The 27,168-nt window shown below is 38.6% G+C and overlaps 4 protein-coding genes across 4 annotated transcripts; 2 read left to right on the top strand and 2 right to left on the bottom strand.

The window, feature by feature from the left end:
* The first annotated feature begins 1,930 nt into the window (after positions 1-1,930).
* Positions 1,931-3,588, top strand: LOC18014868 (probable WRKY transcription factor 41). The gene is made up of 3 exons (XM_006396897.2): positions 1,931-2,467; positions 2,584-2,712; positions 3,031-3,588. The coding sequence occupies exons 1-3, from the start codon at positions 2,088-2,090 to the stop codon at positions 3,512-3,514; spliced, it is 993 nt and encodes a 330-aa protein (XP_006396960.1). The 5' UTR covers positions 1,931-2,087; the 3' UTR covers positions 3,515-3,588.
* Positions 3,589-3,738: 150 nt separating this feature from the next.
* On the bottom strand, positions 3,739-6,194 carry LOC18014867 (high mobility group B protein 13). Its single transcript, XM_006396896.2, has 8 exons — positions 5,790-6,194; positions 4,960-5,366; positions 4,763-4,868; positions 4,612-4,677; positions 4,335-4,505; positions 4,153-4,244; positions 3,989-4,073; positions 3,739-3,881 (listed from the first exon to the last, which is right to left on the bottom strand). Exons 1-8 carry the CDS (start codon positions 6,120-6,122, stop codon positions 3,777-3,779), a joined length of 1,365 nt encoding a protein of 454 aa, XP_006396959.1. The 5' UTR covers positions 6,123-6,194; the 3' UTR covers positions 3,739-3,776.
* A 245-nt stretch (positions 6,195-6,439) lies between these two features.
* LOC18014726 (protein trichome birefringence-like 23) lies at positions 6,440-8,570 on the bottom strand. Its single transcript, XM_006396895.2, has 3 exons — positions 8,285-8,570; positions 7,527-7,819; positions 6,440-7,426 (listed from the first exon to the last, which is right to left on the bottom strand). The coding sequence occupies exons 1-3, from the start codon at positions 8,499-8,501 to the stop codon at positions 6,650-6,652; spliced, it is 1,287 nt and encodes a 428-aa protein (XP_006396958.1). The 5' UTR covers positions 8,502-8,570; the 3' UTR covers positions 6,440-6,649.
* A 3,659-nt stretch (positions 8,571-12,229) lies between these two features.
* On the top strand, positions 12,230-13,872 carry LOC18014725. Its single transcript, XM_006396894.2, has 3 exons — positions 12,230-12,325; positions 12,760-13,399; positions 13,494-13,872. Exons 2-3 carry the CDS (start codon positions 12,778-12,780, stop codon positions 13,793-13,795), a joined length of 924 nt encoding a protein of 307 aa, XP_006396957.2. The 5' UTR covers positions 12,230-12,325; positions 12,760-12,777; the 3' UTR covers positions 13,796-13,872.
* The last annotated feature ends 13,296 nt before the right edge of the window (positions 13,873-27,168 follow it).

Here is a 27,168-nt window from a genome sequence, read left to right as displayed (position 1 = left end):
CAGATTTTGGTCATTAGATGTTGGGAAAATGCTCATTTAATTCCTCAAGTATTTGCAATCAATTAATTTATTCCTCAACTATTGTATGTGCAAATTTATTCCAAAAGTGTCAACGTTAAAAAATAAACTGAAATCATTAAATTTAAATTCACAAAATCTTTGAAATCATATTTTCCTTCGATTTTGACCATATACAAAATATATTCTCTTCTTCTCGGCTTAAACGCAAAAAATCAACTTCACCAGTAATCGTCGCTGCTCTCAAGCATTATTTGCGGCTTTGCGCCTTCAATCAACAACATGTGACTCCTCTCTTCAAGCGATGGACACAATAACAGAGGAGAGAACTGCATATGTCGACGGACAAAACTCCTTTTAAAACGATGAGGAAGAATTTGATTCTCTCTTAAGTTGAAATTTCTAGATATCTTCTCGAGTAACTTCGAATGTGAATAATAAAATGTTGGAATTGATCTCCAGCTGCTACAGTATGAGCTTAAAGCTTCTGGATTTGTCGATAAAGTGCCGCCAAATGTTTGGGAACATCGTGACTTGAAACGACACGGTGGAGGCCGAATCGTCGGAGACTCTTAGCTCAGGTACTATAGATTGGAGATTTGGAGGAAGGGAATGGTTCGTTTCTGGGTAATGGGGAGAACGACATCATTTGGGGAGTAGATGATGTTTGGTTTGGGAGCAAGTGGGTCCTTGGGTTTGCTGGAGAATGGGAGATAGTGTGAGAGAAGGATGAAGAGAGAGAGGATTGAGATTGGGGACGATGACTGAATCGAAGAATCAGTAGAATATGGAAAAAAAATTGGGAAAAAAAGATGATTTGTTTACTTTGGGTCAAAACCGAGAAAAAAATGATAAAAAGAATTTTGGTAAATTTAATTTAACGATTTTTGTTTTCTGTTTAGCATTGAAATTTTTGGAGCCTAATTTTGCAAAGTTAATTTATAGTTGAGGAATAAATTTGCACACACAATAGTTGAGGAATAAATCAATTGATTGCAAATACTTAAGGAATTAAACGAGTATTTTCCCTTAGAATGTGGCAAGCACTAAAGCAACTTCGGAAAAAATATTGAAAAATCATGCAAATGATGTATATGCTATAGCTATCCACTATGCTATAGCTCATGGCAAACATTCATATGAAAATATTGCTGATATCGTGGCGAACATTAGATCGAGTCAAGAAATTTTCAAAGCTAATGATGAAATTTGCAGTCATAATGTTGGAACAGTTTTATCATCCTTTTTTTAGTTGTGCATGTGTTTTTGAGCTTAATGCATTTTCGTGTAATGTAGTTGTGAGTGTGTTTTCATACAGAACCAAGTTTTCGTGAGCTTAATGCACAGGACTGAGATAACATTTTCATAGTGCACATCAATCAAGTCGTGAGCGTAAGAAATTAGATAAAATCTTTGTGAGATACTAATTATTTTTAATGTTTTGGGAGCTTTTAATTAGTCTATAGATAATATTTAGTTAAAAAGTATAGTGTTAGATATTTTTGTTGGTATTGATGAAAAACATATATAACTAAACTTTCTGCTGATAAAATATTGAAAAGAATCTTAACTACGTCAATGAAGCCATGATTTGAAATGGGAAGTATATTGAAAGGTACAGTCCAATTATTATAATTATTTAGAAAATCCATTGATATTTTTTAAGTAATTAACTTGGTTAAACTAAAATAAATCTAACTTTGAATTGGTCAGCATTTGACCCTTTCACTTAACACACCACCATATTATGTACTCTGAAACTATATATACTTCCTTAACGAAGACCAAAGACTTTTCTCACATTTGAATTTTTTTTCTCTCTCTTTATATAATTGTTGATCGCTTGGTCAAAATTTCAAACACATTCTTCACTCTTCATCCTCTTCATCAATTACAAAGCCATATTCCAAAAGAACACTCTTCATCCTCTTCATCTAATCATAACCTCCCCAAAACATTCTCATCATCATAAATACCAAAAATCTCACCTTTTCACCCTTTCAGTATCAAATTGTGAAGCGACCGACCAAACCAAGCGAAAAAAGGCCTAACCAGATTTGAAATTTACGATGGAAATGTTAAATCAGAAACAGAAGAATTTGCTAACCGAGCTGTTTCATGGACTAAAGGCGGCAAAGCAGCTTCAAGCTCAGCTCGGAGCAGTTCCTTCGGCGCCACCTTCGTTGTCGTCTTCTTCTTCTTCATGTCTCACAACGGAGATGAAGGAGACTCTCTTACATGAGATTGTTTCTTCCTACGAGAAAGCTATTTTGATGGTTAATGGATCCATACAAGACAATCCAACGACGGAGCCGGTGGAGCTTGCGGCAAATTTAGTAGCTACTTCCGGTAAAGTACTAGAATCTCCGACGTCTATTTCCGGAAGTCCGAGAAGCCAAGAGTTTCTTGATGGGGAATCGAAAGATTACTACTTAAGTTATAAAAAGAGGTAAAAAAATTTGAACTTGATACGGGATTTAGCTTTTAATTAGAATGTAATAAAGTAAAATTTACCTTTTCTTTTGTTTTTGAATTATGGATCTGAAAGTTAATAAAATATTGCAGGAAGATGTTGCCAAAGTGGACAGAGCAAGTTAGAATTAGCCCAGAGAGAGGCTTAGAAGGACCTCATGATGATGTCTTTAGTTGGAGAAAATATGGCCGAAAAGACATTTTGGGCGCTAAATATCCAAGGTAAATCATTATCATCATCATTAATCATCACCATGTTAAGGGGCTGTCATTTTTTGTTATAAAAAGATTGGGTAATATCATAGTCTAATAGCAGATACGGATCAGATACAAGTAATTTATGTACCTAAAATGACTACTATCTAAATAAAAAAGTCATATAAATTGAATATTGGATAGATTTGCGATATTTTGGCAATGATACATGTAATTCGGTAATTTAAAATCACTATTCGAATACTTAACAGATCGGATTAAAATCATGTATTGTGTTTAAGAGGAAACTAATCGACTAATTTGTTGTGTTTTGTTCGTGTGCAGGAGTTATTACAGATGCACATTTCGCAACACACAGAATTGTTGGGCGACCAAACAAGTCCAAAGATCGGACGGTGATCCGACGATCTTCGAAGTGACGTACAAAGGAACACACACTTGCTCACAGAGGATCCCGCCTCCGGAGAAGCGAGAAAATAAGCCCAACCCCACAGTCAAAAATTACCATAATGATCTTCTCGACAATCTCAGAACCAATCTTACTGTCCGTACCAACGGGATCGAAGGCGACGGCTTCTCATTCCCCGTTACGCCGCCGTTTTACTCTTACGACTCCATCAACGGAGATCCCGGCAACGGCGGTGGAACGTTTTCCCACGTGGGAAATTCTGGACCGTCGGATTTTACGGGATTGATCTCCACAAATACCTCCACAGGAAGCTCTCCCGTTTTCGATGTGGATTTTCAGTTCGATCCAACGGCCGAGATTAACACATGTTTCCACACGTTTTTCCACGATTCGATTTAAGTAAGTTGGTGATTTGAAGCTCGATTCTTAGTGAGTATCAAGTTTGATTTAACTAAAGAATAACTCCGGCAACCGATATCAAAAGAAAGTGAAGATTTTGATTCTTTCTCACAGAAGGATGAGAGAAGAAAACAACCCTCATGTTTCAAATCCTAAAAATTAGAAAAAGTAGTCATTTTTGCATAGGAGAGAGAGTGTTCAATATGAGCAAACTTGAACATTCTCATTTTCTTCTTTCTACTGCTGGAGTTAGTTTTCTCTACTAAGCAGTCTTGGTCTTATTGTACTCTTCCACTTCTTTCTTGTACGCTTCCATTAACTCGGCAGCTTTTCCATTGTAAACTTGCTTCTCTTCTTCACCCAGTTCCTGTAAAACAAGTTTCCCCAGAACAATAAAATCAGTTTTCACAACTAATAATGAATAAAAATCATTGTACTCATTAATATTTTCTATTTGATGACCTGTGTTTATACCTTCCACTTCAATGAAATGTGGGCGGTAAGAGTTGAGTTGTTGATCCCAGGATGCTCTTCTGACAAACTCTTTCTTGCGTCTTTGCTGTATACATTTGCAAACACCAGTTAGAACAGATTTGAGATTGGAGTAGATTATTTGTGGTTTCAGGGTTTTATAGTACCAGAAGAGTAAGTATGACGAAGCAGGCTTCTTTGGTTTGTTAGGATCAACATTCTCGTTCTTCTTCTTGTTCTTCGTCGTCTCTTTCTTCTTCTGCAAAATAACACATGCATTATATGTTAGTGACTGAGTTTTAGCCACAAAAAAATGTTTTCTTACTAATATACTGGGTAAGTTAGAAACCTTTATGATGTTGTCGGTTTTCTCCTTCTTCTTGAGAAGTTGGAGTGCTTCTTGTTTATGGAGTTTCATGAGTTCCTCTTCTTCTTTCTTCTGGCACATGGCTTCCTCCTCCTTTGTCCTTTTATACCCTTCCATTGCTTCCAGGTATATCTCCTTGTTCTTCTTTGCCATCTGTACGAAAAGTTCCAGAACATGCACACATTAGTTATATTTTAAAAAGTTGTCACTTTTTGAAACAATGGCTACGATGAAGTGGAGCATTGATATGGAACAAGACCTTATCGTAGGGAGCCTTCTGTTCCTCAGTCAAGTTCTTCCACTCTTCTCCAGTCATCTTCGCAACCTATACTCACCATTCATCCACAAAACTTAGCTTCAAGAGTTTCAAATGACATTAAAGAAAAGACAATTCCGAATTCTTTACTTACCTCCACGATGCTCTTGTTATCTTCACGTAAAGCAGCCCTCCTCTCATTTGCATAGATCAGGTAAGCAGAGATGGGCTGTTTAGGCTTCAAGGGATCCTTTATCTTCCTACAAAACGAAATGCAGTAAGTTTTCTTGCCTACTATTACTATCAAATCAATTTATGCATGAAGCAAGTGGAATGTAGTCAGGTTCTTACTTGGCCTTCTTCTTGTTGTCCTGTTCAGCTTCCTGAACAAAGTGGAGATATTGATCAAGCAGTTCCATTGCAGTCTTCTGCTTTTGCTCATCTTCCAGAAGCTTCATGGCTTCCCTCTCGCGCTTCTCCTTTGTAATCACCTGGAGATAAGCTTCCTTATCAGCCTGGTACTTCTCCTCGTACGGCTTCTTCTCTTCTGCACTCAGGGTCTTCCACTTAGCACCTAGAATGTTCGAGGTCTCCTTGAAATCAGAATCTGGGTTTTGCTTCTTGATTTCGTTCCAATTCTCCTTGCACCACAAGATGTATGGTGTCGATGGTCTCTTTGTTTCAGGGCAGTCCTTCTTCTTCTTCTTTCCCTTCTGCTCTTCTTCAGTTTGTGCCAAAGATTGACCGAAAGCAAAACTCTGAGGAACAACATTAATTTTCCCAAATCAATCACCAAATACGCAGAGAAATGTAACAAATCAAATCAACTATTTCTCAGCATCTCAACCTGTATCTAACTTTCTTGCCACCAAATAAACAATTCAACATCTCAAACACAAGCATAGAAATCAAACCAATCATGATGCAGGTTGATAAAACAATAAAACTGTAAAGGAGAAAACAGAAAACAGATCATGAACAATTTGTACAAATCTAAGATCTGCGTCAATACTACTATCAAGCAATATTTACCAAGCGAGTCATCCATCAACTACATAATCAATCTGATTAATTACAATTGCTGAATCCATCACAAAAATCATCTAGAACCCATTCCAATATGTTCAGAACCTAAATTGATAAAAAAAAAAAGGAGCCAGAACTAGATCTAGAAATTATACCATATGAGGCTTGAATTCCTTCATCTTTTGCAGTTTTTTCAGCTCCGCCTTAAGTTTCTCCTGCTCAACATCCCTCGTCTCGAGTTCCTCTTCCTTCTTCCTCAGGATCTCGTCCTTCTCCTTCAGCAGATCCTCCGTTTTCTCCTTCTCTATCTTCATCTTCTCCAACATCGCCTGCATCTCCATCAGATCTTTCTCGAACGACTTCGCTTCTTTCCCCTTGGCTGAGACTGATGACAATGACGGTGACTCGACGATCTCATTCTTCTGCTTCAACGCTTTTCTGCTGTTTCTCGATTTCTTCGTCGGAGCAGGATCTGCGACTGTCGCCATGTGATAAATTGAGCAAGAGAGTAGCGAAGATTAGAGAGAAATGGAGGCTTCGAAATTTAGGGTTTGAGATTTGGTAGAGCGTCTGGAGCTATCATGTGCATTATATAGGAAGAAGAAGCAACGGTCAAAATTTCAAAATTCAAAATGAATACTTTTGTGGATTTAATAGTCACTTGGCGTCCGAGGGTGACGCAGTATATATACTCAGCACGATTTTCGATATTCGACTTTCTTAACTTTTCTGAATTTTGACTGTTCGAATTTCCCAATAACTAAACCAACATACCAAAACCGGTTTAGAACACAATATTATCTGAAGATCACTACTTTAATACACTCACAATCTCAACGAGTTTGCACATAATAGTAAACCATGCTTTACAAAATTTGATACATAAGAATAGCTTTCGTGAACCTAAATGATTTTCAGTTCTTCTAATGAACTCTTTAACTCCTGTGCCAAAACCTCTTCAACTTTACCAATTTACCAATTTACTAAGATACAATCAAACCGGTTATTTCCCTGTTCAACCATTCACTATGACCTCCAATATAACATCGTTCAAGTAATCAATCGGACCAGGCAAGCACCAATGCAGACAATCGTTCTGTACCTTGGCGTTCTTGTCCTTATCAAACGGCCTAAACTCTCGGTACGCACCGGGATGCCCATCGGGTCGAGTTAGCAACATTCCAGCAAAATCCAGAAGCTTTAATTTCAAGCTCTCTTGACCCACCTCCTCTACCACCCTCTCGTACTGACTAATCTCAACATCTCTCAAGATCTTGTTCAGAACTTTCAACTCGACTTCCTCCTCGCTAACCGGTTCTGTTTTCTTACAGGTCCCTCCGTTATGCCATTCCCCATTTTCAAAGTGATCAGGTATCGAAGTGCGGAAAAAGATCATGCCTTTAGTGTTAGATCTCACGATGAAGTCCATAACATGGCGCAAGGATGTGTTATAGGCATAGTCAAATCCTAAATCCGTCATGTTAGAACTCTCCGGGCAGCCATGGCAGCCAACGATAGTAGCATTCTCGTGGTAGACTGCGGTTTTCAAGAACCATTCCCCGGAGGAGATGATCGCATAGTCAAGGCTTGGAAACAGATCAGTCCATGTCTTGTCGAGTTTATCGAGGTGAAGCTGGACTGCAGCTGATGAGACACCGTTTGAGTCTTCAAATATGTCGGCTTGAACGAGAAACGGTGACCAAATGTTGGATATTGTCAGATTGTGCAAAGGAAAAAGCCAACGCTTTGATCTGTAGTTCTCATCGTGGTACACTTCAACAGGTTTTTCAACCTGAAAACATGGAAAAAGAAAACACTTTAAGACATTTACAAATCTTGTTTTTCTTCAAAGTCTGCAAAAATAGATAGCAAGCAACCGATAAAAACCTTACTGTAGATAGCATGCAAAGCAAAGACTCGACATGATTACGTGAAATGGAGTCACCGATTAAAGCCCAAGATTTATTCCTCATGAGTAGCAGAAATCTCTGAGGATCGAAACGAGGCAAGGAGCAGTCGTTAGGCTTCCATTTCCAGTAGAGAAAACCGGAGTCAGGCCGACCATTGTTGATGCAGTTCTGGTGACCATCTATGACAATACCACATGAACCATTTGTGTAGATTGGTCCTAAAGGGTCTTTGATCCATTTCCCAGTGAAGAGATCACACTTCTCCACCTCAATATCTGATACCAAACAAACAAAATCAGAGATCAGATTCTTCTTATCATTACCTAAAGGTTTCACTAAGAACACAGCTACTCTGAAACACTATCAACAAAAACCCAGATAAGAATCATCACATATTATAAATTCTGGATTAATATAGCTGCAGAAACAATCATAAACAATAGATTCAAACAAACGAATCAAAACCATGACATTATTGAGGAGGCTTGAACTAAATGATCAGATTATCACAGGATTTTGAATCCGGATAATATGACAAATTCACAGACGGTCAAATTGGATCATCAAATGATAATTGGCATGAACCAGACATCATATATTACACTGTAACTTTCATAAAAACAATTTCAAGTTTCTTCCAAATGTTGCAGACTTGTAAAATTCTCTTTAAATCCCTAGATCTCAGAATTAATGGCTAATTCCCAGCGAAAATCTGGTTTTTGCTAACAAGAAAATCTTACCCACGGGAATTAGATCCTCGTTATCAGATAAGATAACCGAAGGCGGCGAAATCTGGGCATCGGAGTTTCCGTTCACCGACACTTGAACTGGAGAAATTTGGCCGAAGCGAAAGACGAAGAAACGTAAAGCTAGACCGGTTATAAGAACAGCAGAGACGAGCTTGATGAGTAACACATTTTGGTGAAGCATGGAGATTGATTCCCATTTCAGCTTCATCTTCTTCCTCTCGTTGGAATGGAATGCGAAGTAAGTAGAATTAGAAATATGTTTTTTTTTTTAATTATTCTCTTTGGCAAGTGTAATGTGTAATCCGTGCTTTATCGACCAACCAATAAATAATGAAATTCGAAAAGATTAATGAGGAATGGGGTTGTTGCAATTATTACTAGTTAAAGCTGGTTTAATAAGGATTATTAGTTTATTACTGATATATGAAGTAGACATATACAGGTACTATTAAGATCCTTAAACAAATTACTCTATTGCCATTCGTAAATCAGGTTTTAAAATTACTGATAGAGTAGAAACTCTATAATTTAATACTCGATAAATTAATAAACACAATAAATTAATAATTTTTCATGGTTCCGAGTTGGATCAGTTCAAAATATGATATAATTCGATAAGATAATAAGATAATAATTTTAACAAAACTCCTATGTAAATATGTGGTTCCACTAATATTATAAATTAATAATTACCATAAACAGAATCTAATATAAACATATAAATGAGATAATCTATTAAAATCTGAGTTTAGTGATGTTTTAATTTTATTTTAAATGAAAATCTTCTTAGAACTTATTTTTAGTTTTAGAAAGATTTTGTTAAAGATTATAATGTTTAAAAAAAATATTTTTAAAAATTAATAGAAAATAAATAATATTTTTTCTTTGAAATCTATAAATTAATAACTCTATAAATTAATAAACTATCAAAGTCCCAACATTATTAATTTATAGAGTTTTTACTGTACTTTCTAAAGTAAATGTACCGTATGACCTTGTTACTATTCATAATTAGATAAATGGGAAAAACAATTATTCAAGAACTGTGCATTTTTTAATAATACAATCTTACCCCTATTTAGTTATTCCTCTAACTTTCTCTCAGATATCTCGTTCCCTCCATCACTACAATTCGAAGCCTACAACGACGAACACTCTCTCTCTCACCTATTTCTTTCTTTCCCTCACTACAATTTGAAGCATAGACAGCGATGAAAACTATAATTTAATGTTGTCTTTTTTGCTCAAATGTTTCAATACGTACCTGTTCAGATTTTGTTCTCTGTGCTCTAATGGTAGTAATGATTGATTTTTTTTTTAAGTTCCGCAAACCGGATCGAATCTTGCTCTAGATCTATCAAGATTCATCACAAATCATGACAATGTTTCCAGAGGACGACTCGACACAAATCTGCGAGGTGTGGAACGAGAATCTTGAATCAGAGATGGCACTGATTCGAGAAGTCGTCGACGATTTCCCTTTCGTCGCCATGGATACTGATTCTAGGCAGATGTTTTAGTGCAATATATAAGTTGTTAACATGTTAAATTTATTTGTATCGCGTTAAACAAATTAATATTATACTTTAAAGTAACCTAGATAGCTGCAAATGTATTTGCTGTAAAACGTAGATAGCTGCCAATGTCTTACCTCTAACTAAGTTTCAATGTTTTGAAAATAAATAACATGTTAGCGAATACAAATATTATGTTAGAGATGATAAATAAATTGTTAGCGGATAAAAATAGTATATTAGAAACATTAAATAAATTATTAGCGAATACAAATTTAGTGTTAGCAAGATAACATATCTTTTATTAATGTAAAATTAGTATTAGCAAGATAACATAACATTTATCATATTAATAAAATATATAGTATGATAATAAGTTATGTAGTTGTATAATTTATATGTTAACAGAAAAAAATGATGAAAGAGAAACTCCATACGGAAAGAAAGACTCCTAACAAAAGAATGAGGGGTTAAAAAGTAATAACACTTTCAAAGTGTCCGACAACTATCTTATCAATTTACTGTTTTTCCCATTTACTTAATTTTGACCAGAATGTAGAATTTCTAGCAAATTGTTCTTTGATTCTATAAGTTTTTTTTTTTTTTTTTGGTCGAACATGTTAAGATTCATACCATTTTCAAGATTTTACATAGTTGTGAGGGATCACTTATTACAAGAAGAGAAAGAGAAAAAGATTAGGAAGAAGATTAAGGATACATCCGTTAGCTTATGGAACCAAGATGCTGGAAATATAACTCAAGAAGGGAGGGAGACGTCGTAGAAATCGGCGGGAAGGAGAGGAGACGATCCCGAAGCATTCTATCCACCGAAGCACGAACAACTGGGACAGGGGAGCTGGAGTCTTTGAAAATGCGAGAGTTGCGCTCTCTCCAAATAGCGTAGATAACGACTTGAAGCAGAAGCTTAAACACAGACTTCAGTCCCACTGAAGAGAAGTGATTCCTGGAGGAGATGAATGCAACTACAGCACGAAGCGAGAGAGGAACAGGAGCGCATACTCTGTTTACAAAACGAGTCCATAGGTCCGAGGAGAAAGAGCAGGCGAAGAACAGATGGTCATGCGATTCAGGCCCTGCTCTACATAAGACACATTGGTCGGAAACAGTCATTCCCCAATTCAAGAGTCTGTCTTTGGTGGGGAGCCGAGATAACATGGACAACCAGGTAATAAAGGTACAGCGGGGAATAGCTTCCTTAAACCACACCGACTTATGCCAAGCGACAGTGGGAGCGGTCACCCGCAAAGCATTCCAAGTAGCCTTAGAAGAGAAATCCTGCACAAAAGTACCTGAAGCACTTCGCCATAGATAGCGATCGCTACCGCGAGCAGCGCTGGGAGGAGAGGTAGATGTTAGAATGACCTGCAAATCGTGCGCCTGATCGGATCTGGCTGCAGGCAAACGCCATTCGCCATGCCTAGTGGCGTGAACGACCTTATCTTGAAGCCGCAAGCGAAGTTGTCGAGGCCCTCTTTCTCCGAAGAACCTACTCAATGGTCCAAGCTCCGTCCAATAATCAAACCAAAAGGAAGCATTCTCCCCATTTCCAATATCACACCGCATGAAGTCTACCAACCGGTGCTTTAGTTGGAGCATACTCCGAACCGTAGGAGAGAATCTGATGGCGTCTTCGGTTTGCCAAAAACACCGCCGATGGAAAATATGAGCCCGAAGCCATGCCACCCAGAGAGAACCCGATTTCGAGAAGAAGTTCCAAATGAGCTTCAAACGGAAAACCGTCTGAAACTCCTCCAACAAACGAATACCAAGGCCACCCTCAGCCTTCGGTTTGCAAACGTTTTTCCAGGCAACTCTTGCTCCATTCGCCGAGCAAGTCTTGTTCTTCCAAAGGAAAGCAGCACATAGAGAGTCGATTTTTACATAAAAACTCTTAGGAAGAGAGAAGACTGAACTCCAGAAGTTAACCATACCGTAGATAACGGAGGCAACGAGCCTCACTTTACCGGCAAAAGACAGCCTCACTTAACCATTCTATAAGTTCTATACTACTAAAGAATAAAGATGAATAGATGATTGAAAATTCGGTGAATTGACCGTGAGAAATAGACTAAGTTCTGTAATCTTAAATGATGTTTTGGGAATTTTATTTTGATTTTAATTTCATGTAAACTCTCTTACCAAATAAACGCGAAAACATGATTACCAAAAATGGGTATAATTCATTAATTTGTCTCTGGGGAAATCGCTCTACTTGTCAAACTTTGTTTGTTGACCAAAGACACACAAAAAAATCCCTAATTGCTATTACTATATGTTTGATCAGCCTCTAATGATGGACGCACGAAGGTTTGAATTAAGTTAAATTTTAACACTATCCCTAACAACAAAATAACTTTAGTTAAATTAATCTTTGCCCTTTCGCGTTCCCGCTTTCATTTCTCTTCTATTAGGGCTTTTTGCTTCTTCTTGTCTCTAGGATTTTCCCTTTCCTGTGTCGTACTAAACCCTCGATTAACGAAGAAATAAGAGAATCTGGGTAAGAATTTCTCTGGAATATTTCCTCCTTTCTTTCTCTGTGTTTACATTTCCGTTAAGATTGTTAAGAAAAGCTCTCTATCGTTGCACATTCTTAGCTTCTTGTGTTTTGAATCTTGACTGATAACGAAACTTTCTGGGTACGATTTTCTGTGGAAAATTCCTTTCTCCTTTAACTCTCAGTTTACATTTTTTGGTTGAGATTGTGGAGAAAATGCTGGAAATCCTTTTATGGAAGAGGGAATTTTATGAAATGCTTGAAATTTTTCCTGAGAAATGCTTTGATTTTTGTTTCCTTTTATAAAGCTCTGAGAAAAAATCTGGATTTAGGGCTTTTCTTTTAGAATCGAGAATCTCTAAAAATTCCGAAAAGGGAATGATTAAGCTCTTAAAGAAAACAGCTTGAGTTTGTTTGTGTTGTTGTTGTTGTTCCAGGTTAAGGTCTCAAAAGTCATGACCGACAAATCTGAGAAGAAGAACAAAAACTTGTTGGTGGCTACTGTCAAGGATGAATTCGCTTCGCCGGAGAGAAACAGTATGTTTGGTCAAGCGGTAATAACGACAACAGAGTATGAAATCCTGAAGGAGAATAATGAGATTCTGATAAAAGACTACGAAAGTCTTCAGGATAGGGTTAAGCTTGCAGAGGAGAGCTATGAGATCATGAAGAAGTATCTTCATAGCAAACCTGAGGAACCCGAGGCGACGAATAAGCGCTTGTTGGAGGATTGTGAGAGAGTGAGAAGCGAGAAGGAGAAGTATAAGAAGATGTTTGAGGAGATGAAGAAGATGGAGAGTGAGAGAAAGGGCACGATTGATGAGCTGAAGACAAGGAATCAAGAGCTTCTGTTGGCGAGAAGGAAATTGAGAGAAGATGTGGAGGAAATGGGGAGCAAGTTTGTTGAATTAGCAAAGAGATTTGGCGTTGTTGAGACAGAATGTTCGTTCTTGAAATCTGTCTATGATGCTGAGGTTGCAGCTTCTGGTACTGCAACTCCTGTCATGTCAGGGATTGGAGACACTGAGAATCTCATTGGTCATGATGGGAACGAGAATGTGAACAACAATGTCACAGGTATATAAAATATTTTAATGTTATTGTATGTGCCAAAGTGTTTTGATTAGATCTTTGCAGACATTTTCTTTGAATCTAATCTTTTTTTGTGCAGACTCGATGATGATAAGTGATGAAAGCGATGACGAGCACGAGAATCCTCCAAGAGAGAGTAACAACATTAGCACTCAACTGTCTGTTGATAGAAGCCAAGAAGAACAATGCAAGAAGAGAGCAAATGTGAACCAAGCTTTGGGAGCTGTTAATCATCCACTGACTTTCCCTTCTTCATCATCTTCATCATCTTCATCTTCATCTTCAGATGGCTATGAAGTTCAAGTTAAATATCCTGCTAATTGGCCCGATTGGGCAATCCCCAAACCGAAAGGTCCCGGGAATGATTCCAACAAGTCTTAGAACATTTCAGAAATCAGAGAACATAGAGCCAGAAGAAGTGAATTTGAAGTTGCAGACTCTTGAGTTAAGCTAGCTAGTTACAGCCTTACAGGCATATGTAAATTTCTTATCAGTCTCTTTTTCGTTCTATCCAGGAGTTAGTATAATCCCTCTTTTGAGGAACTAGGAGTTGGTATAAACCCTCTTTTGAGGAACTAGTATCTATCAATTATCATATCACTTCCATATCAAATTTATCATTCGCAAGTAATAGCTAATACTTTGTGTCTTAAGACGCCATCTTCGTGTTTATATATGGAAGAGTATTTTCTACGGAATACATGATAATCATTGTAAACTCAAAGATCATACAAATACTAGTAAGTAGTAACAAGATTTGTTATCCAGGGAAATGCTGGTGTTGAGGTTATAGAAATATGTTATTTTACAAAAAGTGGAAACAAGAATCAATTAGATTCCTTTTTTACATAAATGTGGCATAAATATTGTTGGGTGAAATTAATTTATTATCCGGTCAATGTGATCATGTCACTGCTAAGTAAAAAAGATTGACGAACGGTCAATGTGATCATGTCGCTGCTAAGAAAGAAGAAGTGACAAACGGTCACTATGATCATGTTATTGGCAAGAGGAAAGGAGTGACGAATGGTCATTGTGATCGTGTCGCTGATAGGAGAGTACAAATGACGAATGGTCATTGTGATCATGTACCTGAAAAGAATGGGAGTGACAAACGGTCACTAGAGAGAGAGTCTCAACATCGACTATTCGTCTTTGTCAATCGGTTTAACATCGACCAGTGGTTTATTATAAGTTGTTGGTTCATATTCTTGAATAAACCACCTAGAAAAGTTGGAGCGACCGACATATAAAACCTAATTCAATAAGAATTAGGATTGACATAACCCTATAAATAGAGAAGTCTTAGAGCAAGGACGGACACAAACACATACTGCAGAAAACCCTAAAAACTCTATTCCCGAAACAGAGAACCGAACGACCAGATCTCTTTATACCTTCGCTCTCGCCAATCCACGATGACTACCGAGCGACGGACGATAGCAACTTACTTTGATTTTCGATATTGATTGCTTGTAACTCAATATTCGTTGATTAATAAAGATCTATCTCTTCTCGTCATTCCGTAGGACTATTCACACACGAACCGGTTAAAATTTGCCCAAACAGTTTGGCGCTAGAAGGAGGGGAAGTCGAAACTACGTGAGATATGACAAAAGGAGATAATGACGGAAACACCACCCCCGACATTCATGCTACTCAACTGGAGGCACTCACCGCCCAGATGAGGCATTATGAAGAGCGATTTGCACAACTGGAAGCAGAAAACGCTTCCTTGAAGGAGGTGAACGCTTCTTTGGTTGATGATGGAAACACTGCAGCCGACGCTCGTGCCAGATTCCGAGCTTGCGTTCCCCCTATGTTGCCCTTGGACGATCCTCTCACGGCTACAATGGGGACCGCTGCAGATGATTTCACAAAGCGTTTGGAAGCTATGGAGCTCTTAATCGCCCGAATTCCCGGTGTGGCTCCTCCAATCGCGAAAAGCGCTCCTAACTCCTATGCAGAACTCCATTTACGGATGCGATCGCATTGACAGAGATGCCAAAGAAGTTCACACTTCCTTCGATGAAGATGTATGATGGAACAACAGATCTGGATAATCACATAGCACAATATAAGCAACGAATGTTTACCACAGTAGTTGCAAAAGAACTTCGCGAAGCTACCATGTGCAAGGGGTTTGGTTCAAGTCTTACTGGACCAGCTCTCCAGAGGTTTACAAACCTACCTAACGCTTCAATTGACTCTTTTGCATCACTGACAGATCGCTTTGTTGAGCAATTTGCAAGCAGTAGAAACTTGGAAAGGACCGCTGATGATCTTTACGAGGTCATTAAGAAGAGAGGAGAGTCCTTGCGTAGTTATGTGGGACGATTCAACAAAGAGAAAGTGTCTATACCAGAATGTGTCACCTCCACTGCAATTTCAGCATTTGAAAGAGGTTTGCTCCAGAGCGGTGATCTATATAAAGAACTGACAAAATATCAATGCAAAACAATGGAAGATACGCTGTCAAGAGCATGGGCACAGATTAGATGGGAGGAAGATCCTGCCTACGCTCAGCAACAATCTCAACGCTCCGAATCGCGTGTAACAAGAAACGAGAGAACGACTACAAATGATAAGCCATATCAAAGACCTCACAATGACATCGACAGCAGGAGAAACGACAGTGGAGGTACACATCGACCAATCAATGCAGTGTCTTTGTCCACTTGGCCAGACATTGAGCAACTCGACGAGGTTCAACTAATAGAAAGCGATCCTAATAAGTGGTTCAAGGCTGCCAACAGACGTACAATATAGGTTATTTGGAAGGTCCGAGGCGCGTACAAACTGCAGGATAAAGAATGCAAAAAATCTATTCAACAGCTGTGCGCCCTACATCTCAACTTACTACTTCAAGGTTGGTTCGTTTTGCTTCAGTTATATTTTTTATACCTTTGACTTTTCATCGTTAGTTGCTTTTTGCCATTTTTGATGATCGCCGAGACCGCACTACCTTTAGATTTGAATATTCTATTTCCTATCTACGGATAGACACTTCAAGAAAAAAACTTTAAACAAACGAGTTTTAGAAGTCCTAGAATTTATGTTCGTCATTCACGATGGCACATAAAAGAGAGTGATCGACGATTTAATTTACGACGAGTGACAGACAATACTCAGATCGACTGGAAGGCACTGCCTTGAACAGATTGACGATTGTCACCCACTTAACTATTTAAAAGTGTCATTGTACGCATACGAACTGACCAAGGTCATGAAAAGAAAGGTGTATTCTTCGAAAAAACATTGATAACAACCCATAGAGGGTGCAAGAGGCGATTCCTCACCAACAAAGATGAATGACATTATCATAATCACCAACAAGCAAAAGAGGAGTGACATTGTCAACCTTGAAAGAGGCGATTCCTCACATAAACAAAGATAGAGTGACATTGTCACCTTCGAAACAAACGTGATTTCTCACAAAAAGAGAGTGACATTGTCACCTTCGAAAGAGGCGATTCCTTACAAAAAAAAACATAAGAAAGTGACGCTGTCACTCTATTACAATTTAGAGGCATGACCTCATTAAACTAGAAGTGACTACTGTCATTAAAGATTAAAGGAGTTCCAAAACCTCCTCAAAAATCAAAAGAACAACTAAGAGGGAAAAACCTTGTGACAAGCAGCAACTACAGCTGAAATTGCTGATACGACTGCAGTAAATGTCATAGCTAACCTAAGGGAATAGCATTAAAAAGTAACGTACTTGCTACTGTTACTAATTTGAAGAGCGATCTACATCACCGAACGAGAGACGTGATCCCACAATTAAGCAAACTGCAAATTGCAATATGTGCAACATATGGCTATACACCTGCCGTGGTAGTGAAAAGAATGGTTACAAACCGCCAAGATAATGTCATTATCCAAAACGTAAAACAAAGATGTCAACAAACGTTGCATCATCGACGAATGACAAGTTTTTAGGATTGACACATCCTATCAGATAAACAAAAATAAACGCCATGAAGATAAAGTTCAAGGAAAGGACTTAAATAAGAAATTAAGGTGATTCCTCAAAATATACGGCCCAATACGACCACGGGTCAGTGTCGGGGGCAAAAGCGCCATCGCTAAAACCTGTGAACGAGTCAGGAAATACCAGAATAGTCTTCCCTTCGCTTTCGGCTGATTTAACAGCGACATGACATGAGAAATGACATGAGGTATGTCCAAAAGAGGAGAAGAAGGAACAACAAATAAAAAAAGGAGCGAAAACTCCCAATAAAAGAAAAAGAGAGGGAAGCGACGAGCAAAGTCAAAAAGAAAAAAGTGGCATAAGTAAAAGAAATAAAGAAAGATAGACCAGAAGAGACTTTAAAGACGGTAGGTCACTGCAAAAGCGCAAGGCACTACCAAAATGCAGGTCGTCACTCCTTAAAACCTCCCAATGACGAGTTCTCACCGATGAGCTCACACCGACAAGCTATCAAAAGTGAGATCTCACATGACGACCTCTCATGTCAACCTTATAGCAATGAAATTACAAATGATGACCTCCCACAAAGATTTTCTAGATCGATCATACGTATGATGTTGTGCTGTCGTGTGTTGAGAGGGTGTGTCAAGTTTTACCCTAAATGAAATCAATAGCCGCAAGTGCACAGCTGATCGATTGTAGTACTTAGGGATCGAATCCACAGGGAAGGAGGATATTTTCCTGCAAAAAGCCTTTGAAATAAGTATAAAGTAAGGAAGTCTAGAACCAAAACGGTTTTGTGGGGGTTTGGTAGTGTGTTTAAAATGTAAAAACGAAATATTAAAAGAGAATACGGGAATTAAATGACGTAATAACTAAACTTAACGAAAATGAGTAAAAATGCGAAAAACAGATATTCTAATTGCTTAAATGAAAATGAACTAAAAAGGAAAGACAATATTGAACTAAAGCTTGAAGAAAATCGGTGTAAATCAATGGAAAAGAAAGCGTTGGGGTTCAGGGAAGTTTTCTCAGGGGTACGAACGATTCAAAACATTGCTAGAGAGTAAATTGATAAGATCTTAGCTTAAACTTTTCGAACTGGAGTCACGGACGTATGAATACGCCACTGCCGTGATCATAGACAACTATCTCTCTCAACCCTGACTAGTAGGTTTCCACTCTGGCCCTGGAAGAGAAGAGATGCATTATGTTTAAGACTCGTCCTCATTCACAAATCGCCCATAGGTAGGTTTCCACTCCTATGTTTGTTTTGCTCTCCCAAACTAGATCTGATACCTGATGAACACTTTCGTGTCACCAAGCATCTGGATCAGATTGTAGTTCATGACGCTACTCTCATGCAGTAAAAACGAATTTAGAAGAAAAAGTTCTAAGATTCGGCTCAAAAGCTCATGGAATCTTCATCGAACATATAAATCCCCATCGAAAATCCCTTAATCCCAACAATAGAACTACTCAGACATAATAAACGAAATCAAAAACATAGTATTAAGAAGTAGAATAGAAACCGAAATTGAAAAAGAAAGAACAAGGGTTCAAGAGAACAAATCTCTCTCTCCCTAAAAGCTAAAGCAAAAACAATAAAAGTATGAAGTAATAATTCGGTGGTGATGAGGTTACTTCGTTTAGGGTTCCTAAGACATGTATTTATAGTGCTCAAGACCTCTCTAGACGTCACTTAGGGTTTCTCCAAATGTGGGCTTCAGAAATGGGCTTTTTGGGCTCGGAGGTTGATGGCCGCGGTCGGGAGTGCTCTGACCGTAGGAAATGAGTGTTTTGCCGCGGTCAGGATGCTCTGACCGCGGGAAATTGCTTGTTGGCCACGGGTGGAAGTGCTTGCCGGCTGGTTTACGGGACATCTTGCTCTTTGCGTATCTTTTGATTGAACCGTTGGATTGCCAAGCTGTAAAGTGCACTGGAAAGCTGATACTTCCATCTTTAAGGTCTCCAAATTTGATGAACTTCAATCAGGGATGAACTTCAATCAGGGATGAACTTCTGACGGTTTGACTCTGAGCTGAAATCTGGTTTTCTATCCATTTTGTTAAGCTTTTCCCTAAGTTTCCTGAAAAGAGTCTTGGAACTACAAATACTAGAAAAACGTAATAAAAGTACTTAAAAGCAATTAAAAACATAGAAAAAGTATTTCAAAACGATCCATAAAAGTGGTCAAAATACGGTGTTATCAACGTATGAACGACGAGGTCCCAACGATCAAGGACAAGCTCTCAACGATTGACGACGAGCACCTAACGTTCAACGACAAGCTCCCAACGATCGACGGCGGGCTCCTAACGATCGACGATGAGCTCTCAACATCAAGCAACGACCAACGATGATAACTTACCACCGAGTAACTAATGATGATGATCTTCCAACAATGAACCCTCCAAGGACGAGCTACCAATGACCTCCCGCACCTTCAGCAAAGAAGCTGTGTGTTAATTGGGAATATGATGGTATATCGACGCTTGTCACTCCGTACATATGGAACATGCCTCATGCGATATGGAAGTTATTGATGCGGTTTGTAAACGGGGTTGGTTGTTTTCGGTTTTACTAAGCTTCAGGTTTTAAATTTATAACCCCTAAATGTCTGCAAGTGCACAGATGTGCGCTGTAGTACTTAGGGTATCGATCCACAAAGACTTAGTTGTTTCAGTACGAATTCAACGCAACACTTAAATCAGATTAGAACTAAAAGGGTTTTGGGTTTTGGTTTTGGGTTTTGGTTGTCACTAAATCTAAACTAGAAAGCAATTAAAAACTAAAAAGCAATTGACAAAAACGAAAGTAAGTAAAGCGAATAAAAACGAAAACAAGTGCAAGCAAGTAAAAATCGGTTATGAATGAAAGCAGGTAACAAGCGAATAAAAGCAGAATGGAAATCTAAGGTTGTAAGCAATGAAAGACAAACGTTGGGGCTCAAGGGGTTTCGCAGGGGTTCACGGACTATGCTATGTCGATTTTAAACAAGTGATAAAGGTAATCAACTACGTATGTTCTAGAACTCGAGGCATGGAAGTATGAATAGCCTACTTTCGCAGCACCAAACAACTACCTCTCGCAACCCTAATCAGTAGGTTTCCACTCTGATTCTGGAAGGGAGAAGATGCAATAGCAGAACAAGACTCATCAATATTCACAACTCAACTACAGGTAGGTTTCCACTCCTATAGAAGAATTGCTTGTTTTACCCTAGTTCAGACAATCAATGAAAGCTTTCGCAACATATCATATCAGATCGGCTTCTAAGTGGCCAGCAAAGAATCACGCAATAAGATTAAAGGCAAACGAATAACATCTAGAAGATTATAAATCCTAAATCTATCGATTCATAAGCAAAGACACATGAGATTCCCTTTGAAAAATCCCTTTAAACCTAACTGGGTAACTACTCAAACATATTGTAAACAATCATCACAGAGTATTGAAAGTTGCAGGAAATTAAAGAAAAGAAGGAAAAAGAACGAAGAACAGAGTTGCAGGTGGAGGCGCGATGATGCTCTCCAGCGGCGGCTCCTTCTTCGGGTACGGCGACCTCCTCTAGGGTTCCAGCCGAAATCCCTCTCTCTCTCTCTCTCTCTAAGTTGTCTAAGTTTCGGTCTCTATTGGTCTCTGCCTCTTTAGAATGACATAAAGAGGGTATTTATAGCTTCTGGGGTGGTCCTGGACACTTAGGGCTTCAAAAATAACGAAGGGAATTGATCTGGGTTTTAATTAAGTCGTCGGGAAAGTGAACGACCAAAGTCCGCGGTCGCGGTGGCTCTACCCGCGGGAAAATAGGTGTTGGCCGCGGTCCCGGCACTTGCTCTCTTCCGAAACTGCATTTTCTGTCATTCTTGCATCGGGAGTATCTGAAGATCTAACCGTTGGATTGTCTCCAAACCAAGTGCATTAGAAAGCTGGTTGGATCCTCTATGTTGTCTCAAATGTTGGGGGTGATCAGACGGTGAAAAGGTCTTCATCTCTTGTCATACTTCTGACGGTCTGCATTTATCCAAAATTGCTCATTTGTTCCAAATTGCATATCTTTTGCCCAAGTTTCCTGTAAAGTCTTTTGAAGCCCTAAAACATTGAAAACACTTTAAAAACCATTGAAAACAGAGTTAAAAAACCTGCATAAGATACAATTATGATCCATAAAAGTGGTCAAAATACGGTGTTATCAACTCCCCCGGACTTACCTTTTTGTTTGTCCTCAAACAAACTTAAGTCAGGGAAGAATTTCAAAAAAATCGCAGGAACTAAACAATATCTCAGTGACCGTCCTTCTAAACCATAACTTTTCGTGAAACATCTATTTGGATCTAGTCTAGAAAATTCTCACCAAAATACAAGCAAACTAGTCCGTTAATCCATCATGCGAAAATCTACACACTTAGATCTAACTTCCAGTAAACTAGCTCTCTACATTTATTAAGTATAGTAATGAATTCTCATCAAAGACATTATTCATGGTAGACGGCGTGTGGCATTAAGGGCTGTTTAAGTGGTGGAGCTTAGGTGTTTAGGGTTACCTGAAGAATATTGAAGATGCAAGATATTATGCAAAACCGCAAGAGAGAGAAGGACCTGTTGATGACCGCAGATTTTCAGTCACTTCTCCTTTGCCAAATGTTGCTGCATAATCTTTCTCCTTTGTTGTAAACAGCTGTTCCCCCAGACTTAGATCTTTTCCGGGAATCATAAAGATAATCTCCAAAACTCCATAAAATCGAATCAACTTTGCCTCCAATATAAAATTCAATCCTCCTAGACTCTCTAAGGTTTTAGATATCCTTTCCTTTCATATTTTTTTCTCTTTTTCGTTTTTTTTTTTTTTTTTTTTAAAAAAAAAAAAGGGAAATAACCTTTTATAGAGAGAGTCTAAGGGATGAAATTGTACCACGATTTTGATGTTTTTCCAAGAAAAACTGATTTTTCTCCTTTTGTTGAATCATTCCAATGAAATCGCAGGTCTTCATCTTAGTGACTGAAAACCGCGTTGATCCTCTTTCTCTCCGACGTTTTTGCACATATCTGCATATAAGACAATGAAAAACAAGAATGCATGTGGTTCGAAAGAGGTTAGGTTCGGTGGAGAACAAGCTAAAGATAAACTAGCCATTCAGGATCAACAAAGAGTGGTAAAAGGATAAAGGAGTCCTGAATGTATGATTCGTTTCCCTGATCTAACGCTTTAATGAGAAAATTATGTCAAAATTAAGTCCAGATAAAATGATCTAGTATATCCTGTCAGAAAGAATATCCATGAATAGGAGTCCTCTGGTGGGATTTCGTAATGCAAGTACTTAGCTACCACCTAGTCTAGGCCTAAATCACAAAAAGAGCAAAAAACGAGGAAACAGCGTAGAAGCACACTGGTCTAAATTCATCATAGTACTGTTTATTGTGTTCCTGGTTTGAAAACGATTTTTGAAAAAATTTTATGTGTCCAAAACAAACTCGAAACAAATCAAATTTCATTAGTAACGGATGAACATCCTCCCCCAGACTTATTTCACACTGTCCTCAGTGTGATAAATCTTGGAAAGAATGGTAAAGAAAATAGAAATATTGAAATGTTTAAGTGAACTTATTGTGCTGGAGAGTGCTGCTCGTCTTTTTTTATTTATTCTTCCTTATTGAAAACCTGAAATTAAATGAAACAGAAACAAAGCAATGGAAATAGAAAATAAAGGTCAAAGGGAAATAGATAAAATATCAAGTGGGTTGCCTCCCACTAAGCGCTTGTTTCAAGTCGTTAGCTTGACATTGTTGCTCGATCAGACTTAACCGGGGTCGTGCCACTCCTTGATCTCATCATTGGCCGATGATGGATCAATCAAAAACATCACTTCTCTTTCGTCTTCGGTTTCTTCAGCCAGATATGGCTTTACACGTTGTCCATTCACTGTGAATGAGTTTCCGGTTCTGTCCCACAGGACTATGGCTCCGTATGGCTTGAGTTCCTTTATCGTGAAGGGTCCTGACCATCTTGAACATAATTTTCCTAGAAAAAGCTTAAGACGAGAATTGAAAAGAAGAACTTTATCGTTAGGAGCAAAAGTTCTATGAATAATCTTCTTATCATGATATGCTTTAGTCTTCTCCTTGTAGATCTTCGAGTTTTCGTAGGCATTGTGTCGGATTTCTTCTAACTCATGAAGTTGAAGTAGTCTTCTTTCTCCAGCTGTTTTCAGATTCATGTTCATCTCCTTGATAGCCCATTGCGCCTTATACTCGAGTTCTACTGGAAGGTGACATGCTTTTCCATAAACTAGATTGAATGGTGTTGTTCCTAATGGTGTCTTAAATGTTGTTCGATATGCCCATAATGCATCGTCAAGCTTTGTAGACCAATCCTTGCAATGAACTGCAGTTGTTTTCTGCAAAATCGACTTGATTTCTCTGTTTGAGATTTCTACTTGACCGCTGGTTTGGGGATGGTATGGAGAAGCAACTTTATGTGTAACTCCATTCTTTCTGTTGATGAAGTGCGATCCTCCGTCGCTTATCAAAATTCTAGGAACTCCAAAACGCGGGAATATAACAGATTTAAACAGCTTCATGACGACTTTCGCATCATTGGTGGGACTAGCGACTGCTTCAACCCACTTAGAGACGTAGTCTACTGCTACTAAGATGTATTGGTTTCCAAAAGAAGTAGGAAAGGGTCCCATAAAATCTATTCCCCAGACATCCAAAATTTCGACTTCGAGAATAAAATTTTGAGGCATCTCATTCCTTTTGCTTATGTTACCCATCCTTTGGCATTTATCGCATCGCGATATATAAGCTTGAGTATCTTTGAACAAAGTAGGCCACCAGAAACCTGCTTGTAAGATCTTTGAAACAGTTTTGAAGGTTGCGAAATGTCCTGCGTAAGACGAGCTATGGCATCCGAATAAAATTCCTTCCATCTCTTCTTCAGCCACGCATCTTCGGAATAACCCATCAGCACATCTCTTATAGAGATAGGGTTCATCCCAAAAATAATGTCTTATGTCTTTCAGGAACTTTTTCTTCCTATAACCAAAGAATTGTGGTGGTTCTACATCAGCTGCTAGGTAATTTGCTATGTGCCTAAACCATGGGGTGTTGAAAGCATCTGCTCGTCGCATTAGAGGACGTGGTGGTGCGGTATTAGCATTGGGGGTAGTATCTATTGCATAGATGTTTTCTTCAGGCAAACTGTCATTTAAAGGCAATCTTTCTTCAACTCGAATTCGTGAAAGATGGTCTGCAACTCCATTATCTGCTCCTTTCCGATCTCGAATTTCGATATCGAATTCTTGCAGTAGGAGGATCCATCTTATCAACCGAGGTTTAGCGTCTTTCTTAGACATTAAATACTTGATTGCAGCATGATCAGTATGAACTATGACCTTAGATCCTACGAGATAAGAACGGAATTTCTCAAATGCAAATACGACAGCTAGAAGTTCTTTCTCTGTGGTAGCATAATTGCATTGAGCTTCTTCAAGAGTTCTGCTAGCGTAGTAGATTATGTGCAGTTTCTTATCTTTTCGTTGGCCAAGCACTGCTCCGACTGCATACTCACTTGCATCGCACATGATTTCGAATGGGAGTTCCCAATCAGGTGCTTGCACGACTGGAGCGGAAACAAGGGCTTGTTTGATCTTATGAAACGCGGCTAAGCACTCATCATCGAACTCGAAGTTCGTTTCTTTGCAAAGCAAACGCGTAAGAGGTCTAGCTATTTGAGAAAAATCTTTAATGAAGCGCCTATAGAATCCTGCGTGTCCTAAGAAACTACGAATTCCTTTTACGTTTGTGGGTGGTTGTAGGCTGGTCATGATTTCGATTTTAGCTTTGTCAACTTCAATACCGTTTCCGGAAATTCTGTGCCCAAGCACGATTCCGTCTTGTACCATGAAGTGACATTTTTCCCAATTTAATACTAAATGCTTATCTTCACATCTTTGCAGAACTTTACCAAGGTTGCCTAAGCAATTTTCAATAGAAGATCCATAGACAGAGAAATCGTCCATGAATACTTCCATGAAATCCTCAATAAAATATGTGAAGATCGACATCATGCACCGCTGGAAGGTAGCAGGTGCATTACACAATCCAAAAGGCATACGTCTGTAAGCAAACGTGCCATATGGACAAGTGAATGTCGTTTTTTCTTGATCTTCCGGGCGAATAGGAATTTGGAAAAATCCGGAGTATCCATCAAGGAAGCAATAGTAAGGGTGATTAGCTAATCTTTCTAGCATTTGATCTATGAAGTGAAGTGGAAAATGATCTTTCCTAGTTGCTGCATTCAGTTTCCGGTAATCGATGCACATACGATGTCCAGTTACTGTTCTTGTAGCGATTATTTCATCTTTATCATTTTTAATGACAGTGACTCCTCCTTTCTTTGGAACAACATGAACTGGGCTAACCCAAGTGCTATCTGAGATAGGAAAGATTATTCCAGCTTCTAAAAGCTTCATAATCTCCTTCTTGACAACATCCATGAGATTAGGGTTCAGTCTCCTTTGACTTTCGATTGAGTTTTTAGCATTATCCTCTAGATTTATCTTGTGCATACAAAGATATGGAGAGATTCCAGGTATGTCATCAAGTGAATATCATAAGGCTTTTCTATGCTTTCTCAGCTCAGTCAACAGCATTGTGGTTTCTTCTTCCGTCAAACCAGAGTTTATTTTGACAGGCTAAGTAGAATTTGGTCCAAGGAAAGCGTACTTAAGTCCGACGGGAAGAGGTTTAAGCTCGACTTTAGGGGCTTTAAGCTCACTCCAAGGATCGTTAATTGCTGCAGCAGTGTCTTTAGGAGGTGTAGGAATGTTTGTTTGGTCCTTAAGATCTAGATAGTGTAGAGGTTTCCTATAAGTTTCAGATTTATCAAGCATACGTGTGCACTCACTTGAAATTTCTTCAAGGAAATTGCGTTCATCTTTTGCGGGTGAAAGCGTGACACTTAAAGGGTCGTCTAGAAGCAGGTCATCATAGACTTCCTCAATAATTCCGTCTAACTCATCAACCCAACAAATTTTGCCATCCAAAGTCGGTTTATCGAAACTTTTGTTCATGTCAAACTGCATGACTAGACCGGCTAGATGAAGGTCGATTTTCCTTCAGGAACATTGATTATGGCTCCGGCTGTAGATAGGAATGGTCTTCCAAGAATAAGGGGATCCTTAGGTTCTTTTTCTAGTTCTAGAACTACGAAATCGGTTGGTATGGAACATTTTTCGATTTCGACGGGAACATCTACTAAGATACCTACAGGTTGTCTAACAGAACGATCAGCTAATACTAAGGAGATTTTAGTGGGCTTGAAACTGTGATGTCCTAGACGTTTTGCTACTGAAAGAGGCATCATGTTTATGCTAGAACCTAAATCACAGAGAGCACGCTCAAAAGCTACATCATTGATGGTGCATGAAAGTACAAAGCTTCCAGGATCGTTTTTCTTTTCAGAGATTCGGCTTTGCAGGATAGAACTACATTCATGGGTTATCATCATAACACCTTCTTCAAGAGTTAAAGAATTTGTTAGAATACCCTTCATGTATTTTCTTAAAGCAGAAATCATAGCACAAGCTTCTACGAAAGGTAATCTCACATTTAGTTAATCAATTAACTCTTTCAGCTTAGCTTTTTCTTTCTCTTTCTTAGGGGCTCTTAAGGCTCTAGGATATGGAGGTTTAGGTTTGTAGACACGAGTTGGTGGAGGTGGAATCGGGTCTTCTCCAAGGATTTCCCGGGATGTATCTTCTCTTACTTCTTCTCCATCCTTTTCTCCTACCACTTCTTTTTCAACATCTTCATTCGT

This window comes from Eutrema salsugineum, unplaced genomic scaffold (assembly GCF_000478725.1).
Source record: "Eutrema salsugineum unplaced genomic scaffold, Eutsalg1_0 scaffold_3, whole genome shotgun sequence".
Taxonomy (NCBI): domain Eukaryota; kingdom Viridiplantae; phylum Streptophyta; class Magnoliopsida; order Brassicales; family Brassicaceae; genus Eutrema; species Eutrema salsugineum.
Note: the sequence above shows the minus strand (reverse complement) of the source record. Positions and strands in the feature narration are given on the sequence as shown.